The 23,755-nt window shown below is 43.0% G+C and overlaps 3 protein-coding genes across 4 annotated transcripts in view; 1 reads left to right on the plus strand and 2 right to left on the minus strand.

Moving 5' to 3' along the window:
• Window positions 1-7,074, minus strand: part of LOC109463235 (E3 ubiquitin-protein ligase TRIM71-like) — an 8,831-nt gene extending 1,757 nt beyond the window's left edge. The window contains exons 1-8 of the mRNA XM_019759975.1: window positions 4,010-7,074; window positions 3,119-3,274; window positions 2,805-2,997; window positions 2,534-2,628; window positions 2,199-2,340; window positions 1,659-1,812; window positions 1,152-1,284; window positions 560-835 (exon numbers count right to left, since the gene is read on the minus strand). Of these exons, the coding sequence (XP_019615534.1) occupies window positions 578-835; window positions 1,152-1,284; window positions 1,659-1,812; window positions 2,199-2,340; window positions 2,534-2,628; window positions 2,805-2,997; window positions 3,119-3,274; window positions 4,010-5,710 (2,832 nt within the window). The 5' untranslated portion in view covers window positions 5,711-7,074 and the 3' untranslated portion in view covers window positions 560-577. The remainder of the gene's footprint in view (window positions 1-559; window positions 836-1,151; window positions 1,285-1,658; window positions 1,813-2,198; window positions 2,341-2,533; window positions 2,629-2,804; window positions 2,998-3,118; window positions 3,275-4,009) is intronic.
• A 377-nt stretch (window positions 7,075-7,451) lies between these two features.
• On the minus strand, window positions 7,452-13,589 carry LOC109463237 (synaptobrevin homolog YKT6-like). 2 transcript variants are annotated; one of them, XM_019759980.1, is made up of 9 exons: window positions 13,382-13,555; window positions 12,676-12,858; window positions 12,151-12,233; window positions 11,552-11,652; window positions 11,218-11,276; window positions 10,997-11,042; window positions 10,087-10,152; window positions 9,813-9,914; window positions 7,452-9,487 (listed from the first exon to the last, which is right to left on the minus strand). In XM_019759980.1, the coding sequence occupies exons 2-9, from the start codon at window positions 12,777-12,779 to the stop codon at window positions 9,461-9,463; spliced, it is 588 nt and encodes a 195-aa protein (XP_019615539.1). In that variant the 5' UTR covers window positions 12,780-12,858; window positions 13,382-13,555; the 3' UTR covers window positions 7,452-9,460. The 2 variants fall into 2 exon arrangements, with proteins under 2 accessions (XP_019615539.1, XP_019615540.1); XM_019759981.1 differs by having other exon boundaries at window positions 9,367-9,487; window positions 13,364-13,589.
• Window positions 13,590-14,302: 713 nt separating this feature from the next.
• On the plus strand, window positions 14,303-23,219 carry LOC109463246 (inositol-3-phosphate synthase 1-A-like). Its single transcript, XM_019759993.1, has 8 exons — window positions 14,303-14,466; window positions 17,880-18,034; window positions 19,300-19,548; window positions 19,987-20,280; window positions 20,538-20,690; window positions 22,003-22,161; window positions 22,504-22,861; window positions 23,085-23,219. Exons 2-8 carry the CDS (start codon window positions 17,921-17,923, stop codon window positions 23,198-23,200), a joined length of 1,443 nt encoding a protein of 480 aa, XP_019615552.1. The 5' UTR covers window positions 14,303-14,466; window positions 17,880-17,920; the 3' UTR covers window positions 23,201-23,219.
• Window positions 23,220-23,755: the final 536 nt, after the last annotated feature.

Raw genomic sequence — 23,755 nt, forward strand, 5'->3', positions numbered from 1 at the left:
TCCCCCCCCCCCCTCCCCCAACCTCTGTTACCAATTAGTGATGTAAATAAACTACCTCCGACCGCGTGGTCGGGGCCAGTCCTGAGTTGTATATCTGGGAGTGAAGTCGTCCCTCTCTCTCGTGACCACGTAACATCAATTTGCTCAGTTAACAAAGAGATCAGAGTAAGATTCCTTCATTACTATTCGCTATGACATGATATATATAAAATAAAGTATACCAAACACATTGCAGGCTGCTCATTCATTTCTTTAGTTATTTCTTTCAAATCAGAACATACAACTCTAAATAATTATAAGTAATAAAACTCACTTGAAATTTAGCTGAGTTGGTAGTTACATGCTAATATTAAAATTATACCAAGACAAAGCAACTCCCACATTATTCATGGCCATATAACGTCAAATTACATTTAAACCCATCTGCCTTCTTCTAACCATTCTTCATCTTCATCTGAACATACCTTCCATATACAATGAATACAGGTGATAACATAAATAAAACCTTACAACACCAACCTCCTCCATGGAGGGAAGATGTCCCTGACTTCTCCTTGTTGTTTACTGTGGCAACAACTTAAGACAGACTGTAAACCCTCACGACTTGTTTATCTCGCTCTGACACCACCAGGCGACCCTCAGGGGTAATGCAGAGTGCCCTCGGCCCTTGCTGCGGCTCGTCGCTGATGATGAGATACTCCCTGAACTTCCCGTCGCAGTCGAACAGTTTGACGGGGTAGGGAGTGCTGTCGGCCACGATGATGTCGTCTGTAGCGTCCACACAGAGCCCGTACGGGAAGACAAGGTTGTTGTCCTTCGTTCCGTCTCGCCCCACCTGTGACGATAAATGACAGTGATTACAACTATATCACCATGCCCCCTAGCTATCCCTATGTTAGAAATCCAAACTTGGTCTTAGAAAGTGATAATATGAAGATCCCCAAAGAATATTTGCCTTGGCAAAGTTACGATAACTTCATGTTTACGTCAAATGCTAGTCTGGTTGCATATCCTCTGTGTATAGTTAATACAGTCGGTTAGCCATCGACAGGGGAACTATGGCAACCAGGCTAAAGAAATGCTACATGACAGAATTGGAATTGGTGACCCATCTAATTGGTCTCTCATACACTATGCACACTTGAACCCACCTTTTTGATGAAGGTGCCTCGTGAGTCGAACATCTTGACACACTGGTTGTGCTTGTCGGAGACCAGGATGTTGTTCTTGGCGTTAACGGCCACGTTGTACGGTTTGTTAAAATGGTGGTCCTCATTTCCAAACCTGGATAGAAAGTATATAAGGAATGGGTTTTGTTTTAGTTGTTTTCAGAATGTTGTGACATTGAGAGAAAAAGAGCAAAGGGGTAAAAAATATTTAGATGTACATGTACTAGCGGGTCAGATACAAGATTTCTCAATTAACAATACGGTATGAATTGACCAGAGAGGACTGTGCATGATACCAGGCTTGCTTCGTCACAGTTTTAACAAACATGAATCTGAGATACACGATACTGAACATATTGATCTTGATATATTTTCAGAAGGCCCAACAACTAGTATATTTGCTGACCTAACGACAACCCCCAGTCCCGGCTAACACAGGCAACCGTTTTTGTACTGAACAAACGACAAGACAACATGACGATAACCTACACTCCGAACTGGTGGATAAGTCTCCCGTCCGGCAGGTGGATACTGACGCGGTGTTTGTGGACGTCCGTCACCACGATCCGCCCGTTCTTATCCACCACCAGCCCGTACGCGTACTCGAACTGGCCCGTCGTGCCAAACTCGCCAAGGAAGCTTCCTGAGGATTGATGGAATGAATGAATGAATGTGTTGATGGATTGATTAACTGACTGACTGACTTATTGATTGATTGATTGATTGATTGCTTAAAGGACGAGAGGACAAATGAATGAATAGGTACTTCAGCAACATCAATTTGACAAATTTTGAATTTAAAACACAGAGCAAGACGCTAAGATATGCACACAAAAACAGCTTATGATCAATGAATATATATCAAGACAGAAAAATGATAATATAAACAGAAGGGAAGGTAACATGAAAAGTAGAAATAAATTATCCTATGTAACAGTATGGTTACTTGAGATTTTGGTACTAAAGTTGTGAATTTTTAACTTTTGTTAGACTAAATGCACATCATAAATGTTAGCTCAAGTGCCTCACCTGTCGGAGTCAACATCTGCACCTTCCCCTCGCCGTGCAGGTTCCCGCTGACGATGAAGATGTTGTCCTGGGTGATGGCCACGTTCCGCGGGTACATGGACGTCTTGATCTTGTACTTGAACTTCCCGCTTCCGTCAAACACCTAGTACATACACAGAACATGGTAAGGTTATGCCTATACTTCGTTGTGGGCAAAAGTTAAAAGGTCGATCAGTGCACACAGTGTTCATGCCCTAAACTCTGTTCAAATCAGTGTGTGTTCTGTTTGTTTGTTTGTTTGTTTGTTTGTTTGTTTGTTTGTTTGTTTGTCTGTTGTCACAAATTATAGCTCTGACCTGTAGACGTCTTGTGTCCGAGTCGGCGACCACGAAGTCCCCTTCAGGAGTGACCTGCACACCTGCCGGCGCCATGAAGTGTCCATCGTCATCTCCTGCGGTGGCAAAAAAGGGTTGAACATTCATCCATGAAATAAAACAACACACTGGAACGTTATCAAATTAGTATGCTCTTGTCATGGTTACATCGTGATCTTCTCTTCAGCACCGCATTACTTTTAACACTAAGTAAACGGAAAAAAGTGTCCCGAAAAGAAACGGATTATTTCACCTTTTCCTCCGAACTCCAACATTAGCCTGGCTCTCCCGGTCACCCCTGGGTCCACTCCCTCGTCCTCCTCTCCGTCCGCCAGGCCGCTGACCTTCAGACTGTCCGATGTCTCCAGGATGTCGTGCAGGCTGGACTGCCGGCCCTCCGTGGACAGGTTCAGGATGTCCGGAGCCTGGTTCTCTATGTAGCCGAGCTGTGGTGTGTGGACACAACAGTATATCAGTATCATGTTGTAAAGAAGAAAGAATCCTCGGTGCCTTGTGACAAAACTTATCATTGACAAATCAAGTTATCAAACAAAAACAAAGACAAACCTTTTGCACGATATACTGCACGTCTGCGTCCTCGGTGATGAACTTGAGTTTGGTGGCTCTGATGGCGTCGATGTCACCCACCGTCTGCCTGGGAACGAGACACGACAGCTGGTTCAATCGGTTGGTCACGTGGTCCTGATAGTCAACCACTTCGGTCTGAAAAAAAAAAACGAGACAAAATGTTTCACATACGAGAGAGTTATAGCACGTTAGCCTCCGCCAGGCTTCGTTAGTCTCTACCAGGCTTCGTTAGCGGTTGGAAAGAGTGGCCAATATTACTATTAGCGTTAGCAGAATACATTTTCGGGTGCGGCCAAATACCCTGGCATGTTATCTGTGTATTTGGCCAATTTCTACTTTTTTTTGCAGCCGCTTGCGAAGCCTGGTAGAGGCTAACAACAGTTGACATTCCGCCAGATGGGGTCGATAAATCCTCAATGATTGCTCACATGAGGTGGCAGATCGTTCTGATCAATTATTTAACCCAATCCATGACAAGAGAACAATTTGATCTCAGATTATTTAGGATTATGTAAAAATCGATTTTCTCTGTGATTTACAACGAAGGTATCAGGCAGGAATAGCAGAACGCCATAATTACACATACGTATGCACATAACGAATGGGAGAGGAAATGCAATATATATGAATATCCAAATCCCCTGTGCTCTGAGAAAAATTGAGGGACCTTCCCTGAAAATTTTACTTTTCTCTCAATTACCTTTCTTATAAGAAAAGGGGAAGAACGCTGTACCTATTCAAACCAGGTAGTCCGTATTTTCACAGGTGACCTGGTTTCTACCAAAACAGGACACAGTGTTTCCCTGTGACTGTTTTCCGTATTTGTTGTTTTCGTACGTGTGCGAAACAAAGAGGAAAATCCCTTCTTACCTGGGTCCCATATTTGAGGAGCTTTCCTGTGAACTCGCAGCTCGATCTCAGTTTGGCGACCTGGAATTCTAACTTCTCCCTCTCAGTGGATAGTTCTACCCTCTCCTGGGTAAACATCATGTCCAGATCGCTGAGCAGACCGTCCTTGTAGTCCAGTATAGACTTCGTGAACAGTTCCACCCTCTCCATAATCTCCCTCTCTGCGTCTTCCCTCTGCTTCTTCTTGTCCTTCTCTACTTCTGCGACTACATTCATGGCGGTTTCGAACGCTCTGATCTGGTCGTTTGTGGACCGGAGGAAAGTCTCTATGACCATCTTTGTCTTGGAAACGATGTCTTTCATTTGGGAGTACTTGTGGTCTTTGTGTTCGTCAAACAACCCCAGTAAGCAGACTGGGATTTGACAACTATCGCAGAAGAACTTGAGATATTCCCCGTCGTGTTTCGGACACGCGACCATCTGCCGAGCTCGCTGCTGGTAGTTTTCCTCGTGACGGAGGAACTTGAAGTCCTTAAGGCTGAGGACCCGGTGTGTCTTGGTGTATTTTGTACGGTGGTGGATCTGAGAGCACTCCTGACAGAGGAAGTCCGAGCACTGGACGCAGTGCGAGGCGGCAGGCGTCTTCTCAGGGCAGATGTTACAGACGGAGGACATGATATCCGCAGCCATGTCCTTGGTCTCCTTCAGTCCCTGTTGGTGTTTAAACGCCTCCGCTAACCCGTCCATAAAAACGTCATCCCTGAGGTCGTCCACCCCGTTCTCCTTCCCTTCCAAGGACACGGCCTCGTCGCAGGTCGGACAGACGAATTTCGTAGCCCCCTGGGGCACCTGTTTCCTCAGACACTGAAGACAGAATGTGTGCAGACAGTCTAGTAACTTGGGCTTGGTGAAAAGGCGAGAACAGATCTGACAGACGAGGAAGCCCTGTTCCCTGGCGGCTGCTGACAGACTTTTCGCCGGGTCTCCGGAATAAGAAGCCACACGGCGGTGGGTTGGGGTGCCGGCGGGTTTTAAGTTCGGGGCTGCTGAACGGTTTGGAGTGGAGGATAGACCGTTTGTCTTTGGAGTGGAAGGCATTTTAAACCCCTGCTCAGGTGCGCTGGCCGCCGTCTTCGCTGAGTCAGGAGTGCTTGTGACAGGCCCTGGTCCGTTGCTGGTCGAGATTTCTGGCGTTTTGGTGTTTTGAGTTGCAGTATCGTTTGAATCCGGTGGTGCTTGATCAGGCTTGGAATCACCGGAGGCTATTAAACCTTTGGCAGATGAGTCCACGGGCTGGTTTACAGGTGTGCTTGTGACTTGTGTCTCATTGCTGGCCTCTTCACTGTTGGGATCGTTTAGTTGTGGTATAGCCGTGTCAGAAGGCTTGTCCTTGCTGATCTGGGGACTCAAGTCGTTGTCTGATTCCGCCGGCACTTGCTGCGAGGCGTCGTTGTTTTCTAGTTGTATGACAGGTATCTCCTGTCCCACGGAATCTCCGTTTGTTGGTGTTGGTAAATCTCCCTCCTGTGGCTTAACGGGTGGGTCAGTCAGTCCCGTTTGGGGCTCAGTGCCTTCCGCGGGAACTTCCTCGTCCCTTGGAGTCTCGACGCTCCCCTCCCCGTCCAGAACAACCCCCTGGTCCGCCTCTTCAGGCGGTATGTTGTCACCGACGTCTGCCATCTTGGAGAAAGGAGATACGTGGCTCGGAGTCGAGATTAACATATTGGAGGGCAACGACTAGAAAAACCAGTTCTGACTGCGAAACTGCAGCGGGCAGGGGCCTCCGTGTTCAAAACACGCCTTGCAATTGGGCACAGTTGACCCGTGAGGTGACGCGCGTGAACAATCAAGCCGGCGCAGACACAATGACTTCCTTCCAAAGGGACCACAAAGTTCAAATTGATGTGAAAAGAAGGGCCAACGACTGTAACGACGTGACGGCCCGGATAAAATTACACGTCAAACGGGCGGGCGGGGTCGGCAGGTGAGAGGTTAGAGGTTCGGGTATTGTTTTCACCATACAGGTAAGGTACCGGTAATTAAGTAGCACAGGACGACACCCCCGTGCAAGACTGATCACAACCAAACATGAGGATCGCTATTTCAAACAGGGCGTTTCCCGGCACTACCTGTTTCACCTGGGTGTACCTGGATGACGTCACGCACGGGAACTCTCAGGTGAAACAACGACAAGGTGTTTGGTTACACAGGTGACACCATTCCGTGTTATAACGGGGAACACCTGTAGTATTACTCGTCCACAGCGCGCCTAGACGTCTGTGCAGATTTCTGTCACGTCTTTGTCGGCTGATAACCGCTCGTCTGGCGACCTTTTCTGCGAGACGTCCCATGTGAAAAGTTAACAACTGGAGCTTCGCATTGTCCCTGACAGAACTGGGCTGTACAGGAGACGTGTGTACACAGCAAACAGAGCCGGCAAATCCGCGGGGCCGACACGGCATGTTGATACTCCGCGACGTGACTAAGCACTTGGATGGAGTGAATCATCTCGGAGAAGGCATCATATGAACATTCATGTTCATATCTATAAATATCGACCAACGGACCAGATGTCATCGCTGGATGACTACAGCAGGGAAATCATGAGAGATGCCCTCATTGAACGAATACAGACCATTATATCATGACTAGTACATGTATAATATTTGCTCAAACAAAAGTCACAGAATTAATGTTTTGTTTGTCTCCTGAATTTTCTGTTAATTTCGAGGAAATGTACCACATTTATGACATTTTTACTGATCGTATTGACAGTCGTTGATATCCATAATGAATATTTCATAACTATCAACATTTACTTTTCCGCCCTTTCCTTTGTCTCTGCTGCAATATAGTCTGTAAAAGTATAGAGTGTTCAGTCAATAGAAATAAGTCATTGGAAGTGCCTATTTCATAAAATTGGGATGAGATGAAGGATAATAACATGTCAGGGACCCAGCCGTACCAGTCCTGTTGTGTATCCAGACATGTAAACATGTCCGTGTTTACACACGTGACTGGGTATTGTAACTCATACCAGGAAATACCAACATCTCTGATCAGCCTTAGGTTTAAAAACATCTAATCCTGGCTACAGTAGGGCTGTATGCAGATGCGTTTCACAATTGACCAATCCTGACTGTCCATGGCAATGTCCGTCAAATATTTGCATTTTTATGTTTTCTGCATTTTGAAGGAGGTGGGCACAGAGCTGTGGAATGGTCTATCATGGGGAGAAGTTATGAATGTTTTATGTAAGTGCGAAGTGTGATGAAAATTAACATGAGAGGAGGGGGAAAATTTCTGGCATCCCTCAATCTACTGCATATAGTAAAACAGTTTGTACGTTTATAATGAAATAAACTTTGATACATGTACAGCATCTTTAGACTTATTACATATAATTTGTTACTGTAACATTTTCAAAACTTCACAACAAAGAAAAACGTACATGGTAACATACTCAGTGATACAGAAACATTTATTTGCTTCATCTTCAAACAAGTGGAAGGTGCCCAGTAGACCGAGGCCCATCCATGAAAATAGACGTGATTCCAGCCCAATACAAATACTGACACACTAAAATAACGGCACTTTGCTGGCTATTGCATACACAATGCTAGTCCACTACTGGAAGAGGTTGTAGTGTTCACTTTTGGAGTAATTTTTTTAGTAAAACCATTTCAACACTAGCCATTCATCTGAAAGTCATCCTATCTATTCCCAAGAACATCAGAGATCATATATTTCCCTCAGAAATTCTGAACAAGGAAAGTGATTTAAGTAAAAAAACAGGTCAGGTAAAAATGGAAGAGATGGTACAGAAACTGTATTGAGTGAAAAATTGAAAAGATGGTAGACTGAGTGTTTGATAAAAATCTCTTAAACAGTTACGAGAGCTTCCTTTTTATGTCTGTTCTAAAAGTGGACTAACTTCTCTTGTGTCACAAACTGTTGATATTCTTATTACACCATTATCTTGTCAAAATAAATAGTTGCAGTATAACATTGGTGGTAGAATTAATGGGGTCGGACACGATGTCATATAGGACTTTGATGGCCCACTTATCAATTTGGCCATTTTCCCCCATCATTGAGCAAACCTTTACATAGTAGAAGTTTACAATAATCACAAAAATAATATCTTAACTGTACAATTGTCACACAGCTAGACTATATTGTAGCTTTACAACATATTCACTTGTCCTGTGATCTGATTTCTAGCTCACTATAAAAGGCATCAGGGACACAACTTAACCTCTGACCTCCAAAGATCAGCCCTTCATTGCAAAATGAGCTGTAGACGATGTCACAAGCCACCATGTTTGACCAACTTTTAAAACTCATCATTCTCCTTTACAAGACATAACTACAGCAGTACTTTACATTTCACAAAAGCAATGTGGGCTGAGGAAATCTAAAAACATTCTCTCCTCTTCTCTGCCCATTCTGCAACTCATTGGTATTGTTTAGTTTAGTTACCAGAACTTATGTCCATATTTACCCATTCAAAATCCAGATGATCAGCTCCCTCCTCTAACCATTCATGTCCTTCATACTTTCAAACATCACTGTACAGCTCTGTGGAACAGACACTATAATGACTATACAGGAAGGTACAATTGCGATACCCATTAAGCATGTAGCTGTCTGCACATCAAATCATTAAGATGGTTCTCAATTATGTAATTTTGATGGTGAGGGAGTATTAATCATATCTGTAGTTGTGCATCTAAGTCTACATATTTCATGACTTGAAAATACAAGATGGTGTTACAAAGATCACAAAGGTTGCACTATTCAGTACTTGACATGTTAACCCTCTACTTGCTAAAATGTGCTACAACAAATACAACTTTTGTGCGTGGAGAAGCTAACAATCCTTAACAACATTTGTACTATGTAGATATTTTTGGCTTCAATGATGTGGTTCCAGGGCATCAATACACAAAGAGCCACCACACATTTACTGTCTGCCTCTGATATTCATACATAATGTATCATTTTCTCTCTTTTCACAAATGTACATTAATGGTTATTATAGTGCTGCACCACCCCTCAAATACAACATTCATGTCAACTTGTCAACAGAGCTGAACAACTTATACTGGACACTTTCTGACCATTTTAAGATAAAATTACATGTACTGTTTAGAGTCACAAAAGATTCGATTAGACCTGCTCATGGCGCTCACAATACTACAAAGTGAAGCACACAAATTTACCACTATGGCAAGGGGGCCAGTTCTTACAATTAAAAAGCATATGGCAGTTGTGTCTGTCCAGTTGCACAACACAAGACGCATTTTCTGTGCAACAAACTTTCCAGGTTTGTCTGTGTGACAAGAAATACTTAGACCTTTCTTTTGTCTGCCTTTGTGAGTAAGTGCCTAAAGTATTAAACAGATGCATACTGTTTGAAAAATGTGTCTGCTAGCAAGCTGAAATATTCCCCACACCTGACCTACAGGATCACACAGCACTGGTCTGCTTCTTGGCCTGAAATGGATACAGAAAGAGCTATTAAAAAGCTGGCTAAAGCCTTCACATTTGAAAATGAAAAAAAAGAGGTTGTTAAAAGTCAAAACTTACAAATGTAGAGAAATACATATGCTTTGCATTGTCAGTTTTAACATTGTTGACAAACACAGACTTTGTTGTGGATTTATGAACTCAATTATATACAAGCAATGTTAGAAAGTCAGCTCAAGCAAAAATAAAAGAATGGAATCCTGCAGGAAATCTGCAATATATCATTTTTGTACTAATTGGTGAAGGTATTTTATCCTTCAGCAGGGATGGCTGTGACATGACAAGGACTTACAGTTTTGTAGAAGGTCTTGGACTGTACACTAAGATCCTCTGACTTGGCCACCAGGTCATCCAACTTTTCTCCTCTCTCCAACACAGCTTCTATGGACTTGTGCTGCACAATAGTGATAGAGAAAGAAAAACATATTAAAATATATTTTTTCATCCTTTTGGACAAACTACAAGGAAAACCACAGAAAGTCAAAAACATTTTGTAATTGCTCAATGTGAAAAACAGCATAGAAATACACAATAATACTTATAAAATGTAACTCAATCTTCCTTACCAAGATGATTTTTGTCTCGTCCAGTTCACTTTGAATCTTCATCATGGAGTCTGCTTCTCTGGGATTCTACAGAACAAACAATAGAATGTATCATCTTAAACTTAGGGTGTTGTAAGGCTACTTGAAGTGCGCTTACCATATGATGTTACACTGAAAGCACAAATTTCATTATTTTACACCGAGTTATGTATAACGGGGGGTGCCCTAATTCCGACCTATGTTCCATGCAAACGCACAGACCTTTGGTAATAGTTTATCTGACCGAAAACTCACGCAACATGAGATATAATATTGACAGATAAAGATCACAACGATTAAAGCTGCACAGCTGTGCATTTCACTTGAGTGTAGCGCCTTGCACCCAAGCGTAATGGTTCACGAAACGCACGGCAGTTTTTTTGTCATTTTGCCGGTGGAACGTTCTATCACAACAGGGGTGCCCTAATTCCGACCTAGTGTTTAACACAGGTCGATCTGAGAAGAGAGTTTAGAAATTATAATACACAAATTATGACTAAAACAATCTACAACTGTTTTCTGTCCCAAACAAGTCCTCTTTTTACGATTACGCGACTTGCTCCAAAGTGGCTGTTTGAAAAGCAAAACCTGCATTTTTGACACGCTCGTCAACCCCCGAACAAGCGTCGAATTCACACAGATTTTTCACTCGTCTGTTGTCGGAGTGTAGGAACTAAAACAAACTTTGTGAGATTACCGATATCAACACAAAAACATTGTCCATTCTTGTGATTATTTTTAGGCACGTGCTCCCATGCATAACGCCGCAACAAGGATTTTTCAAACTAGTTCGGTATTAGGGATGGGTCGGAATTAGGGCACCCCCCGTTACCATTCAGATGCTGTTATTGTGTATGAGACATATTTGGTAATACAGAATAAGTGTTCATACCTGATATTTCGCCAAAAAGCCGTCTAGTTCTGTGTAGTTTATTGTGCTGGAAAATGAAGACAACACAAGTTTTGTAGTTCCTGATGAGACATTTCCAATGACAACTACATGTAAAAGACTAAGTACATCTCATGTATTACTAAGTAAAACTATTGCTTTTGACTAAATTAAAGCATCTTGAATAAGAATCAATGACTGAGGGACTCAGACGTGTGACTTACTTTTGGTTTCCATCAGGCCAGAGGTGAGCTGGGACCTTCTGTGTAAAGTCATCTAGAACCTGGAGACAGGGAAGGGAGGGGGCATGGTGTACTGTACACATGTGATTGAAAACATAAAATACCCCAACAATTTGGGATAACTTTCTTCACATGACATAGAAAATTCAATTTATATCTGTGATATCATTGATATCAAAGGACAACTATGAATAGCAACTAGAACTGTCACCTAAACTCCTGACAATCAGATGGTATGTTACACCGAAGGGTGGTTATACCAGGTATACAGACACAAATGTTTTTACATGTTAAAGATCAGTAGAGAGTTTGTTACCTTATTCAGCAGTGTGAAGGCTACTCTCTGTGGGTACTCATGGTCAGCTATCAACACTCCTCCCAGGCCGTCAGTTCTGATGTAACAGTGACACATGTACTCTGGGGTGGCACACAAAGTTAAAACAATAACTCATAATTAATTTTCATATAAGTTTATCCAAGGATGTTGAATTCACTGGCATGAATTCATTGTTTGTAGTTTATCTTACCTATCATTGTGCACACATTTTTAATCGAAATCCTAACACCCTCCATCAGAAGTCCTACAGTTTTGCAAGTTTCAGTCTAAAAACAAATACAGTCAAACCTGTACTAGCGGTCAACTTTGTATAGTGGTCACCCGGCCATAGCGGTCAGTTTTTGCTGGTCCCTTGAATTTTTCCCATTGACGTAAGCATTAAGAATTGTGTCTATAGACGTCACATATAATAATTATTCAACACAGTCAGCAGTCACCCCATTCCGGTTCCACCGGTACATTGTAAAACATGACCTGTTCATCTGTTGGCTGACACATCTTCTTCAGAAGGGATTGATGGAAGCACTTTGTCTACCATGTTAGTTCCTTGACTGTTGATTTACCCTGGGATTACTTACCTTGTTCTTTGACGGTTGACCTGCTTCCTTCCCTACAGCGCTCCACTATGATCTGACTGGTGAACACCATGAACTCTTTCACACTAAAAAAAAACACAAAAAAAAACACAAGTAAGAAAAACTTATCAAAGCAAGTTGGATTATAAATAGCATTAGTGGTTTAGTACGTATATCTCATGTTCAGTTCACTGTCTCTTTCTTTCTGAAATTTGATTTGTATGTCACTTGTGCAGCTTTTATGTGGGGATGTTTTTATGTGGGGATGTTTGGGGATGTTTTCATCCCTTTTCCACTAGAGGCTGTGGCTACCGAGCACCTAACATTTGACAGGTTGCTCAATGACTTTCATAAATTGCATGGTACAGTTACATGTACACAGTGACCATCCCATACATGACTTATGGATATTTACCAACAGTACAGAACTAGTGCATCACACCATCTGTTTCTCTATTGGTTATGTGAGACGGAGACATAATCAATCATGTTGAAAAAGTAAGGCATGAGTTAAACTGCCCATCATACCTTCCTCTCTGGAAGTACCCGAATGACTGCAGGTCGTATCCTCCCATCAGGAGGTGGACTTTACTCTCCCTTTTATACAGGACTGACAGGGAATACAGCTTCATGATGACAGGATCTGGATGTCAGGATGGAGAGGAACACTTCTCGGCTGTGAAGCAGCTTTGAGTGTTATATCTTGTGGTGCTGAAATCAAAGACACAAAGAAATTGTCAGCATATTACTTATTATCAATAGTGAGCAGCACTAGTCTTGTGTGCACTGCCAGGGAACACATGCCTTACGTGGAGGATATACAGCTATGGTTTAAAACCCCAAATTTTCTGAAATTAGACTTCCTTTCAAATTTAAAATATCGTTTTGCTACACTAGGGCACTCTATGCTATTTTTGTACAAGTATAACATGTGTGTGCAGTAAATTATTTTGAGGACCATGGGCCCAGATTTAGCTTCCATTAAACGAAACATTTTCTATAAAGTTCGGAGTTAATCTTGGCATACGTTTGGCAGCATCCTTTTATCTACTGCACTTCTGTTTACATAATTTCGGCAGGAAGAAGTAGATATGAACTATTTTTGACATGTGCCCCCCTCCCCCGGCAAACGGAAAACTCGCCGTTCTCAGTACCGCAGATACGTTTTACGTGAGTTGGAGCCATTCCCAGACACACAAAACACCACAGTACTAACCTGAGATGTGTGGCGTACCTGTTTTTCGATTATGCCGACCTTTATCGTCTTCCAGATGTTAGTTTGTTGAATCAATGACTCAGATCGCGATTTCGGAATCCGACTAACTCCACGTAAGTTTCCTGCTGACATCACAGGGGTCAACCTGGCCTCGGTTTGGAGCACAGGAAAGGGCGACGTCTAGCAACTACTCAATGAACTGCAACAGCACGATCCTTGAATCAATATACATTGTATGACCATCAATATCCATCAAAATCAGAAGAGGATGGATGCAGCTCAGAACAAACTCAAAGTTTTGCATCCCTATAACGTTTTGTTAATCTACTTGTCCGCCCTCAGTCCCAAGTAGAAGTTCTGGACAAAAATGTTTCTCTGTCACTCCCTGAAAGTAACCGCGGACAACATTTGCCGGTCCACATGTTCAAAAGCCGGGTGAGTCATGATGTTCAGGCCTTCATTGTGTACTTAGTAAAAGTCAGTATAACTCGACATAATAAATGCTGAAGTAATGCAACGTCATTAACTTAATCATAGAATTCCATACTTAAAAATCAGGATATCCACCCCAAAACACAATGAATATGTCCAACCTCCTTGATATATCCATGGAGGTAGAAATGATGTATCCTACACATTACAAAATCACGACGGCTTGCTACAATTCTTTCGTAAAGAACAGGTAACGTTACATGCTTTTCCATTGCTGTGAAAGAGAACGATATACAATCAATCAATCAATCAATCAACTTTATTGCTCAACAACTGTAGCTGGTACAATGTATACATGATCATATTACCAAGGTGTTATGACAAGGACAAGGAAAGGCCAGTTTACCCATAGAAAAGCTGACAAAGAGACCCCCCCTATATTAAAACCGCCCCGAACATTTCAGATTTCTGCTTGGAGACTAGGACTCCCCTGCAATGAAATCTTCCACAAGGAAATGCGCGATCCCGTGGTGCATTGCGCGGTGAATCTGCATGTGGCGTGCATGGTGGTGCGATCAGGTGATCGTGACCCGGCAGACGCGGACCGGTCAGACAGCGTTACGTGTACCGCTGCGGTAGAGCGCTGTTACTCCAACGCTGCTACTCTACAGGTAAGGAGCATTGTGAGTATCTGCATTCAGATTTCGTATGCGGAACAATACATTTCAGTCCATAATAATGTGTTAGACCCAGGCTACATGTGACCGACAAAAGCACACCCTGAGGTTGTAATTATAAGGGGTTAATTTGGGGAGGGGCGATCGAGCGGTCATTGAACCGGCACATATGCGGAGTTGAAGTTGGATGGAATTTCATCAATGAAAAGGTAGGAGACAAAAGGCTGTGTCAACTGCTACGGAGGGATATATATATACAGGAATGGTAAAGGTAGGGATTTTTTCCCTATAACTGTTAAGTTAAAGGGGGATAGAAAGAACAATATCACCGCGGGCCGAAATAAATGAACCTAATTAATATATTAGGAAGTGTGCCTGTACCCGCGTACCCGGATGTTGTAAAATGAACCTCTAGTCCACGTCTTTTAACAAAGACTGGTCGATAGAAACTACCAGCAGCATAATTTACTGCGTCTAAATATAAACATTACGCGAACAGTTTTACTTAGATCTGAGTGATGCAATCATGTGCGTGACGTTATCCATAATAATAACTTGTTGTCGCCATCGATCGCGGACAAGATGAACTCTGTAGATGAAGATGATCAACAATGAATTCCTTCATCTCACATTGACCAACTATGACACTGTTATAGATTTATTTATTTGTTGAATTTTTAGACAATTCATTAAATTCTGTCAACTACAAAATAGTACTAGTAAAATAATCAGTACTCTGAGATGTCAATTAATGCCAAAATTAAAACACTTTATGATTGTATCTTCTGTTTTCAGTATGATCAGTTCCGACACTGTGTTACCTTGAAAAAAATACAGGGAAACGTACATTTTGAGCCTTGTGCCATGTCCGTGACATGTCTGTATATTTTCGGTTTCTTGTGTCAGGGGTCACGAAGGGTGACCCACTTTGACGGGGAAACTGACATGTGACACCGGTGACTGCGGCACCGCCACTTTCAAGACCACTTCAGACATATACGCCCATGGGAGCTAGCGGCGGTTGTTGTCTGTTTGGAAGTTCTAAGTGTGATCCCAACATTCTTCACTTTGTATCTTTATAAATTGAAACGTCCTTGATGTCTACTTTATAATACATGTATATCGTTTGGAGGTGCGTGAGAGCACGTCTATTTTGTCATTCCTACCAGAGTCGCTAGATGTCCCAAGGTTACGACTGGATACAGCAAGGGTCATGCATCGATAGCCTCTACCAGGCTTGAGGAGGCGGCTGGAAAGAGTAGAAATCGGCCAAAATAGAGAGATAAGCATGCCAAGGGAGTATGGCCGTTGAGAGAACAGTTCGCCGCCCCACGGCTAATGCATCGATACATGTGACGTACCCGCATTGTCCAGCCGCGTAACTTAGCCAGCTATTAAATAAAGCGACGTTGGCAAGAGGCTAAACCTGCCAGGCGATTCGCGATATGACATCCCATCGTTCCTTAGTCGTTCGAAAGTTCATAACCACAGGTTGGACTGACACAAGAATAGATATCATCTTGTAACAAACATGGAGATGAATCACAGCGTCCAAGTGTTGATTGTAATTGTATGCAATTACTCAATAACAACAAAAGATTAAAAGCAGACTATGCCAAGTACATAAGTGACTTTACAGCTTAGCTTTTCTTTTTTTCTTACTCAACTGAAATTACATTGTACTAGTAATCAGGTAAACCAGTAATTATACTGGATAGTGCAGCCTGGGGCTGTGGAACTTTCCAGTCTGTTACGACTACTAGACTTATCATGTCGGGTACATGTCTGTATGGGGCAGGGCACCACTCACCAGGTGTGGGAAAATTCCGTTCCGGGCGATTAATTAGATATGTATGGGGCAATTGCAAGGACATTTTGGCCTTGAATATCTGCACCTCGTTGTACATTTCTAATATACGACATTGGAAACACGGAAAGCTGACATGAATGTGGGCGATATATGCACAGTTATCCAAAACAAGCACGTTTATACTTTGCCGCATGATAATGTAGGGTCGCGCTCACTCAAGGGTCACTAGACCGGACTAGGATCCCTGTAAGGCTGTAGGCTGTACTGTAGCCTGGTTGTAGGGCTCGGAGTTATTTAAAATAGGTGTGGAATCCAGGTTAGTATCCCTGGCCCCACTGGGGACGCAGTTTGTAGTGCCGTACACCGACTAGCCTCCCAACTGTCCTAGTACTTGTATGATTAAGGACTCGAAGGAGGAGAAATAAAAAGCTCCTCAGTGTTACACAATGCAAGTTTACCGTGTACGCGGCATAGACAATAATGGGCCTACTCACAGGTGGGGGTTGGGGGTAATGGAGGTTGGAATAAGGATGAGTAGATAAGATCATTTTTAAGACGGGCGTGTTTGCGGGCGCTGGCGTCTAACAACAGCCTGAGACTGGATCGCGTGATATTATCTATTAGCGTATAATCCCTGAAAGCCCAAGTACTATAAATCACTCGGCCGTATCCGTCGGACAGGAAGGGTGCCTTAAGGTCTTGCAATGGCTGACATGAAGTACGGAAGCCCGACCAAGGGCAAATATTAGTGAGTTCCAACAGCCACGGATATGTATAACAGGTAGTTATGAAATATTCGATACACACACACACGCACACACAACTATTTAATCATGCAATATTGATCAACATTTACAAACGAATTCAGAATGCATTCTTGAGTGAACATTCCTGTGTGATTGGAAATGACAACTCCCAGTGCGTTATTCGACAATGATAGTTTTAGGTAGCCAATCAGACAACGCCATGATATACCCTCGAACCATAAGAAAGTCTTTTTGTGATTGGCCACAAGTTACCTGTTCACGCGTGTTCAGTACCCTGTTCACGTGCTCGTCCGACCGTTTCTGGATGGCTCGCCTATTATCTATTCGCGTCTGGGTTTTTTCCACTACATCATCAGGTAGAAACCTCCAACGCTATATAAAGCCTGCGGCTTAAATAAGAAGGTATTCTACACCCGCACAGTCGCACTACGCTTTTCGATCCCGGTAATTTCATTTTCTCTCTGTCATGTCTGTCTGTTCAAAGAGCTCCTTGCTCTTTCAAATGATTTATTGGGGGACTCAGGCTACTTTTATCTTGAATAGGCTCGATGTCAGTCTTTGTCGAACTCCTTGGGTCTCTTTGCGCCTGCCGGTTGGTGGGAACGACTTCTGAAGCGCGGGCTACTCGGAAAGGGCGACATCCATGCGCTAGGCGAAGTTGCCGAAAATTCTAGTCATCTAGCCCAATATTACCGGCGGCTTTATATCGGATGGAATGAGCGTTTTTAATGACTGTTTCGAACTCATTTGGTTGTGCGCGACAGCGGAGAAGGACATGTTCTACCCTTGTTGTATCTCTTGACTTGACCGTCTTCTCACTTTCTTTGCAGTAAACAAACGCGAATACAACTACGCACCTGACCGAGTCATCATGGCGGCCTTTACTGTGGAGAGTCCTAACGTTCGCTACACCGACAGTCACATCGAGAGCAAGTACCGGTACCAGACAACCAGGGTCACCCAGGGAGCAAACGGCACTCGCAAGGTAACTGGGATTACCGACTGTCTTCCTTTGCCTCCAGGGTTTTCATTAAGATAGTTCCCGCTTTCCTGACAATGTGTGCATGGTAGCTCCCAAAAATCGTACCTCTACAGCGGGTATCACATTGCGTGAACGATCTTCGGCCGATTTGGTGATCGCCGGAAAGTTGCCGAATTTCAAAATAGCTAGAGAATCCACCTTATCAAACTGGGAGGGGGCCCAGTGACCTGCGAATGCCCGCCGCTCCCTACATGATCGAGCCGTGGTCGTGGGAACACCGGCCCGGTAACACCTGTGTTGCTGCCGAAAATGTCCTTTACAATACTTTGGAGATCGCAGACTTTTTCTTGCAGCGTGACGGCAGCTTGATGAACGCGAAATCCTGACTTATCTATGCTTGTCTGATATATACCTATGTATATTTAATAACAAAGGTATGAATCCACCATTGTTGGGGCCACCTTATGGGGACAACTTGGAAAGCGCCAAAGCACCGGCTCCGGGGAATGCTCTAGAAGAAGGTGCGGCGAAAGCACGCACGCGCAGTGGGTCAGGGTTTCCTGGGGCCTGGGGCATCCCTCGTCTGGTTGATACCATTATTATATGGGGGCGTTAATAGCAAAAGCACTATTTATCGCATAATTTGTTTCCCATATAAAATATCATTAAGATATCGACACTAATAAGTTAAAATGTTAAGTTAATTATAGTATATATGTTGGCGAAATATGCTACTTAATATGCCTATGCTAGAGTCCCCGTATCATTTGGTATTCTAACTGTCACCCTCCTTTGCCTATCAAAAAGTGGACTAGACCCGCAAACAAGCATTTCTTCGTATGCATGTTGCCCTTGGGGCACAGTATGGGAGACGTGTTCAACAGGTTTCTCACTCATTTACATGATTTGTGTGTCTCCAATGAAGAGACGTTCTTTGTCATTATCATTTGGCCCAAGGCGTAAAGTTACATGTAACGTTAGTGCAGTCAGGATCAACCAGTCCTGTCACAGAGTTAACATATATACTGGATCAGGACGGGCATTTCGACGCTGTATGCCATCATGATTTACATTCTAGGAGTGCTGTAGTAGGAAAAGATACTGTTACAACTGGTTAAAGTCACATAAAGTACTTTTTATGCAAAATACTGCATGCTTTTACAAATTTTATTTCATGATTTAATTGTTTTAGTTAATTGCTATTTGTTGTTCTAACGTTAAGTTTTTAAGTGTGTGTGCTGAGGGCAGTTCTGATTGGTTGTGAACAGGTGGTTCCCGTGGAGACCGCTATAGACTTCCAGACGGAGCTTGGCGTGCCCAGGCTGGGCTGCATGCTGGTGGGATGGGGCGGGAACAACGGGTCCACGGTCACCGCCGCCATCCTGGCCAACAAGCTGGGCCTGACCTGGCACACCAAGGACGGCCTGCAGGAGTCCAACTACTTCGGCTCCGTCACCCAGGCCTCCACTGTCCTGCTGGGCTCCGGGCCTGACGGGGACGTCTACATCCCACTCAAGGTACAGCTTAGCGTTCTCGGGTGTTCTGTCTTATATGAAATACCAAATTTTTATTGTTTATGATAGGCACTGTATTTATTTGCTGATCAAAAAAATCAATAAGGTAATAGATAACAGATCATTTTTTTCTGAAATCTGTTACATGCCCATGTGTTCTCAGGTGTTCTGTCCTGATGAAATACCAAATTTTTATTGCTAATTATAACTGTTATATTTATTTGCACAAAAAAAGAAAAAAATCATGCAGTAATATCAATGAAAAATGAACATGCAGGGCAGGCCAGAAACCCAGAGGTTTGGCCCCAAAATCTAGAGTGTAAAAAAAAGTGAAGGCTATTAACAATGACTATTAATGGGCATAGTGTGCACATGTGTTTGTATGGTAAGGAAGGGTATGGTATGGATGACTTCTAAAAACTTTATCTCCCATTCCCCCAGGACCTCCTGCCAATGGTCCACCCCAATGACATCGTGCTGGATGGCTGGGACATCTCTGCCATGAATCTGGCCGACGCGATGGAGCGTGCCAAGGTCCTGGACTACGACCTTCAGCGCCAGCTCCGCCCGCACATGGAACACCTGAAGCCCCGCCCCTCCATCTATGTCCCCGACTTCATTGCAGCCAATCAGGAGTCCCGAGCCGACAACCTCATCAAGGGCACCAAGATGGAGCAGGTGGATCAGATCCGGAGGGACATCCGGGACTTCAAGACCAAGAACAACCTGGACAAGGTAGGAATAACTCAGTATGTGACTACAGGCACAGCCATGTATAGCATTGGCATCAAGAAGTGGTCTTAAGCATGTAAGAAGTTACATACCTACTCCTTTTAGATGTTGCACTGACCAGTTTTTAGATTTTGATATTGGTATTATTCCCTTCCAGTTTTTTGCAAGTGGGAATGGTCTATCCTATTTTGAAGATAGAAGAGTGAGTTAGCTAGGTAATACATCCTTTTTTCTAAACTACGTCACATACCTTTTCCCAGGTGATTGTCCTGTGGACAGCGAACACTGAACGTTTCAGCGATGTCCTGACTGGGCTGAACGACACGGCTGCTACACTGCTGAGCGCCATTGAGAAGAACGCCTGCGAAGTGTCACCCTCCACGCTCTTTGCAGTAGCCAGTATTCTGGAAGGGGTGAGTGGAACTCCACTGTCTTGAACTGTGCAAGTTGTTGGTGTTGGAATGCTTAGGTAGATCTGAGGAAGGATCTTTGTTGTCTACTTGCCTTCTCTGTATCTTTTAGCGATATTTGTACTTTTGCTACTTTATTGTCTACTACTAGTAGTAGTCCGTCCTTTTATCTCTTATTTACTTGCTGAACCAATATCTCTTCATTTCCCTTTGTCCCCCTGTTGGATTTCTTTTTTCTCAGTATTCAGAGTAAGTTGAATGGTTTTAGTCAGTTACTCACTTTCTTATGAGTGTGAGTGACAGCTATATATACATACTAGGCCAAAAAAATGCATGATTGTAGACTACTAAGTGCATCACTCTGTAGAAGTCGTGTATAACTCGTGTAAAGTCGTGTGTTGATGCATCATGAATTAGCCTGTTTCTCTTCTTGTGCAGGCCCTGTCGATTAAAGCCAAAGTTTGTACAAAACTTTGGTCGATTAAAATGGAGCATGGAACGCCTGTGGCGCAAGGATCCTCTTCTTTTAGGGCTCGAATTGGTAATACAGCTGGTTGTTGTGGACAAGCAGGTCCTCAGAATGAGTCTAGTTCTGAGGCTGGTTGTCTCTTAACAATCAAAATGGTTGTGGTTGATCCAAACCAATAAGAAGGCCAGGGTTTTCCTAGGGTGTCAATGCCAAAAAAAAGAATCAGAAATGGTTTGATTGACCTTGGTCACAAGACCTAAATTGAGGGATGTGACTTACTCTAAACTGCTACCTGCTTTCCCCATTTTGTCTTTCCCTAGGAAAACCAAAATTTGAAGTGATTCGAGCCCTTTGTTGGAGAAAACTAATTCTTAGGTATTGTGAGATCCTTGTAGTAAACATATCTGTAGGCTGTTAGGTTTGTATAGTACTCACCTTCTGCAGAAGAAGTCTTCCATTATTAATCACTAAGCCAACATAAGAGAGGGACAAGGGATTAGGGACTAACCGTTTCTTTTTTTTTTTCATGCTGTAAAATCTGTAATCATCTCTACCAAGGTTATGATTTTGTCAGCAATTACTGGTAGAATGCTGTTAAATGCACAGGATAAGAAATAAGGACTACATTTTTTTGTGTGTGTAGGATTGCTTTAGCATGATTTTGGAAAGATCCAGATCCAGGATAATTTGAGGACAGTCCTTGCAGCTTTAAGCACAAGTAGAGATAGAGATGAAGGGAAAAGACATGCTCTTTGCCAGAGATCTGTACCTTCCTAGTGCTGTCTAGTTCCTAGTGAGTTTATAGATTTACTTTCACTGACAGCAAGTTCATTGTGCCCATTCCAGAGTGCCTACATCAACGGATCCCCACAAAACACGTTTGTGCCAGGAGTGCTTGAGCTGGCAGAACAGCACGGTGTCTTCATTGGAGGAGACGACTTCAAGTCAGGACAGACCAAGATCAAGTCAGTCCTGGTGGACTTCTTGGTGAACGCAGGCATCAAGGTGAGTTTCTTAAAAAATGTGTTGTTGATTTAGTATTCATTTCCTCCATTAAGTTTTGTTGCCTGGCATTGCACATTTCCTGTGCAGTGAATAGCACTATAACTAGTATGTGAATGACAATTCAAATACATGTACAATCATTATTGTAATTGCTTATAAGCATTAACCTTTCATTAAGTACAATAAAAGAAGTTTCTGCTAGGGGTTAGATAAAATCTTTTTTAAGACATTGGTAGCATTTTTCACATTAGATGTGCCGTTCACACATGTCACCTAGAGAAACATGTTTTCTTTGATACTGCATGATATTTATTGCACACACGTTTTCCTAAAATTGTACAGCCCGTGTCGATCGTCAGCTACAACCACCTCGGCAACAACGATGGGAAGAACTTGTCTGCGCCAAAGCAGTTCAGGTCCAAGGAGATCTCCAAGAGCAATGTAGTGGATGACATGGTGGAATCTAATGACATCTTGTTCAGCGACGGCAAGAAGCCTGACCACTGCGTCGTCATCAAGTACGTGCCGTACGTGGGTGACAGTAAACGTGCGATGGATGAGTACACGTCTGAGATCATGATGGGCGGTCACAACACCATCGTGGTGCACAACACGTGTGAGGACTCCCTGCTGGCCAGCCCGCTCATCCTGGACCTCATCATCCTGACTGAGGTCTGCCAGAGAATCAGGTTCAAAGTTGGTATGTCAGGAATAATGTTAGTGTTTCTCTATAACTTTTTTTGGCTTTGCCATGTAAAGGCTAAAGAGTATGGTCCCCCCCTCTACTGTGTGCCCATGCTTTTTAACTTATGCCTTAGACTCTCAAGCTGTGATTTTGGTAGTGTAGCTGCATTTTCAAATACATAATGTTACTCTTGCTAACAAGGAACATGTCATGGAGATCTGGATGGTTTCTTTTTTAGGAGAGGACACTGAGTACCAGACATTCCACTCTGTGCTGTCCATCCTGAGCTACCTGTGCAAGGCCCCATGGTTGCACCTGTCATCAACGCACTGTTCAGACAGAAATCCTGCATAGAGAACATCTTCAGGCAAGTCAAAAAGGGCCAGGTATGAAGATATCCCCAATGGTGGTCCGTCGTTGCTAATGGCATCACTAGTTTCTCTGGTGCGCATTATGAATGTACCTTCTGTTGAGTCCTCCAAGTTCTTGGTGGCTAATTTGGAATTGGCTGATTTATAGAAAATAAGTCCACATATTGGAGATTAAGAACAACTAATTACCTGCATTGTATTGTTATGTTCTAAGCATTGCTTAAACAATTGTGCTGTGCTGGACTACATATCCAATTATAAAGTTTGGGCCTGGAGTAGACGAGAACTTTGATATACTGTCCATATTTTGACATACATTGGTAGCACTGATACGGTAACTACTTGCAGCAGCAAGAACATGCTGGGAGCTTTAGGGTATCCTTTTAGTAAGATATTCTCTGCATCTTTATTTTTTAATTTTGATATTATTAACTTTAAATGATGATGCACTGTGCTGTGCACTGTTTTTCAGTGTAAAGTTTATTATATGTGCATGTATTGTGAATTTGTGTATGATTTTTATTTGGGCTGTCAAGTT

The sequence above is a fragment of the Branchiostoma belcheri genome, unplaced genomic scaffold, assembly GCF_001625305.1.
Source record: "Branchiostoma belcheri isolate BF01 breed outbred unplaced genomic scaffold, Haploidv18h27 scaffold123, whole genome shotgun sequence".
Lineage (NCBI taxonomy): Eukaryota > Metazoa > Chordata > Leptocardii > Amphioxiformes > Branchiostomatidae > Branchiostoma > Branchiostoma belcheri.

What these genes read in the sequence shown, in the direction of transcription:
- LOC109463237 (XM_019759980.1), bottom strand. Translation starts at nt 12,779, where the DNA reads ATGAAGCTGTATTCCCTGTCAGTCCTGTATAAAAGGGAGAGTAAAGTC. An exon ending in GGGTACTTCCAGAGAGGAAG is followed by an intron (nt 12,234 to 12,675) that starts GTATGATGGGCA and finishes GTTTTTTTTTAG; the next exon opens with TGTGAAAGAGTTCATGGTGT. An exon ending in CCAAGACCTTCTACAAAACT is followed by an intron (nt 9,488 to 9,812) that starts GTAAGTCCTTGT and finishes TATCCATTTCAG; the next exon opens with GCCAAGAAGCAGACCAGTGC.
- LOC109463246 (XM_019759993.1), top strand. Translation starts at nt 17,921, where the DNA reads ATGGCGGCCTTTACTGTGGAGAGTCCTAACGTTCGCTACACCGACAGT. An exon ending in GAGCAAACGGCACTCGCAAG is followed by an intron (nt 18,035 to 19,299) that starts GTAACTGGGATT and finishes GGTTGTGAACAG; the next exon opens with GTGGTTCCCGTGGAGACCGC. An exon ending in TAGCCAGTATTCTGGAAGGG is followed by an intron (nt 20,691 to 22,002) that starts GTGAGTGGAACT and finishes TGCCCATTCCAG; the next exon opens with AGTGCCTACATCAACGGATC.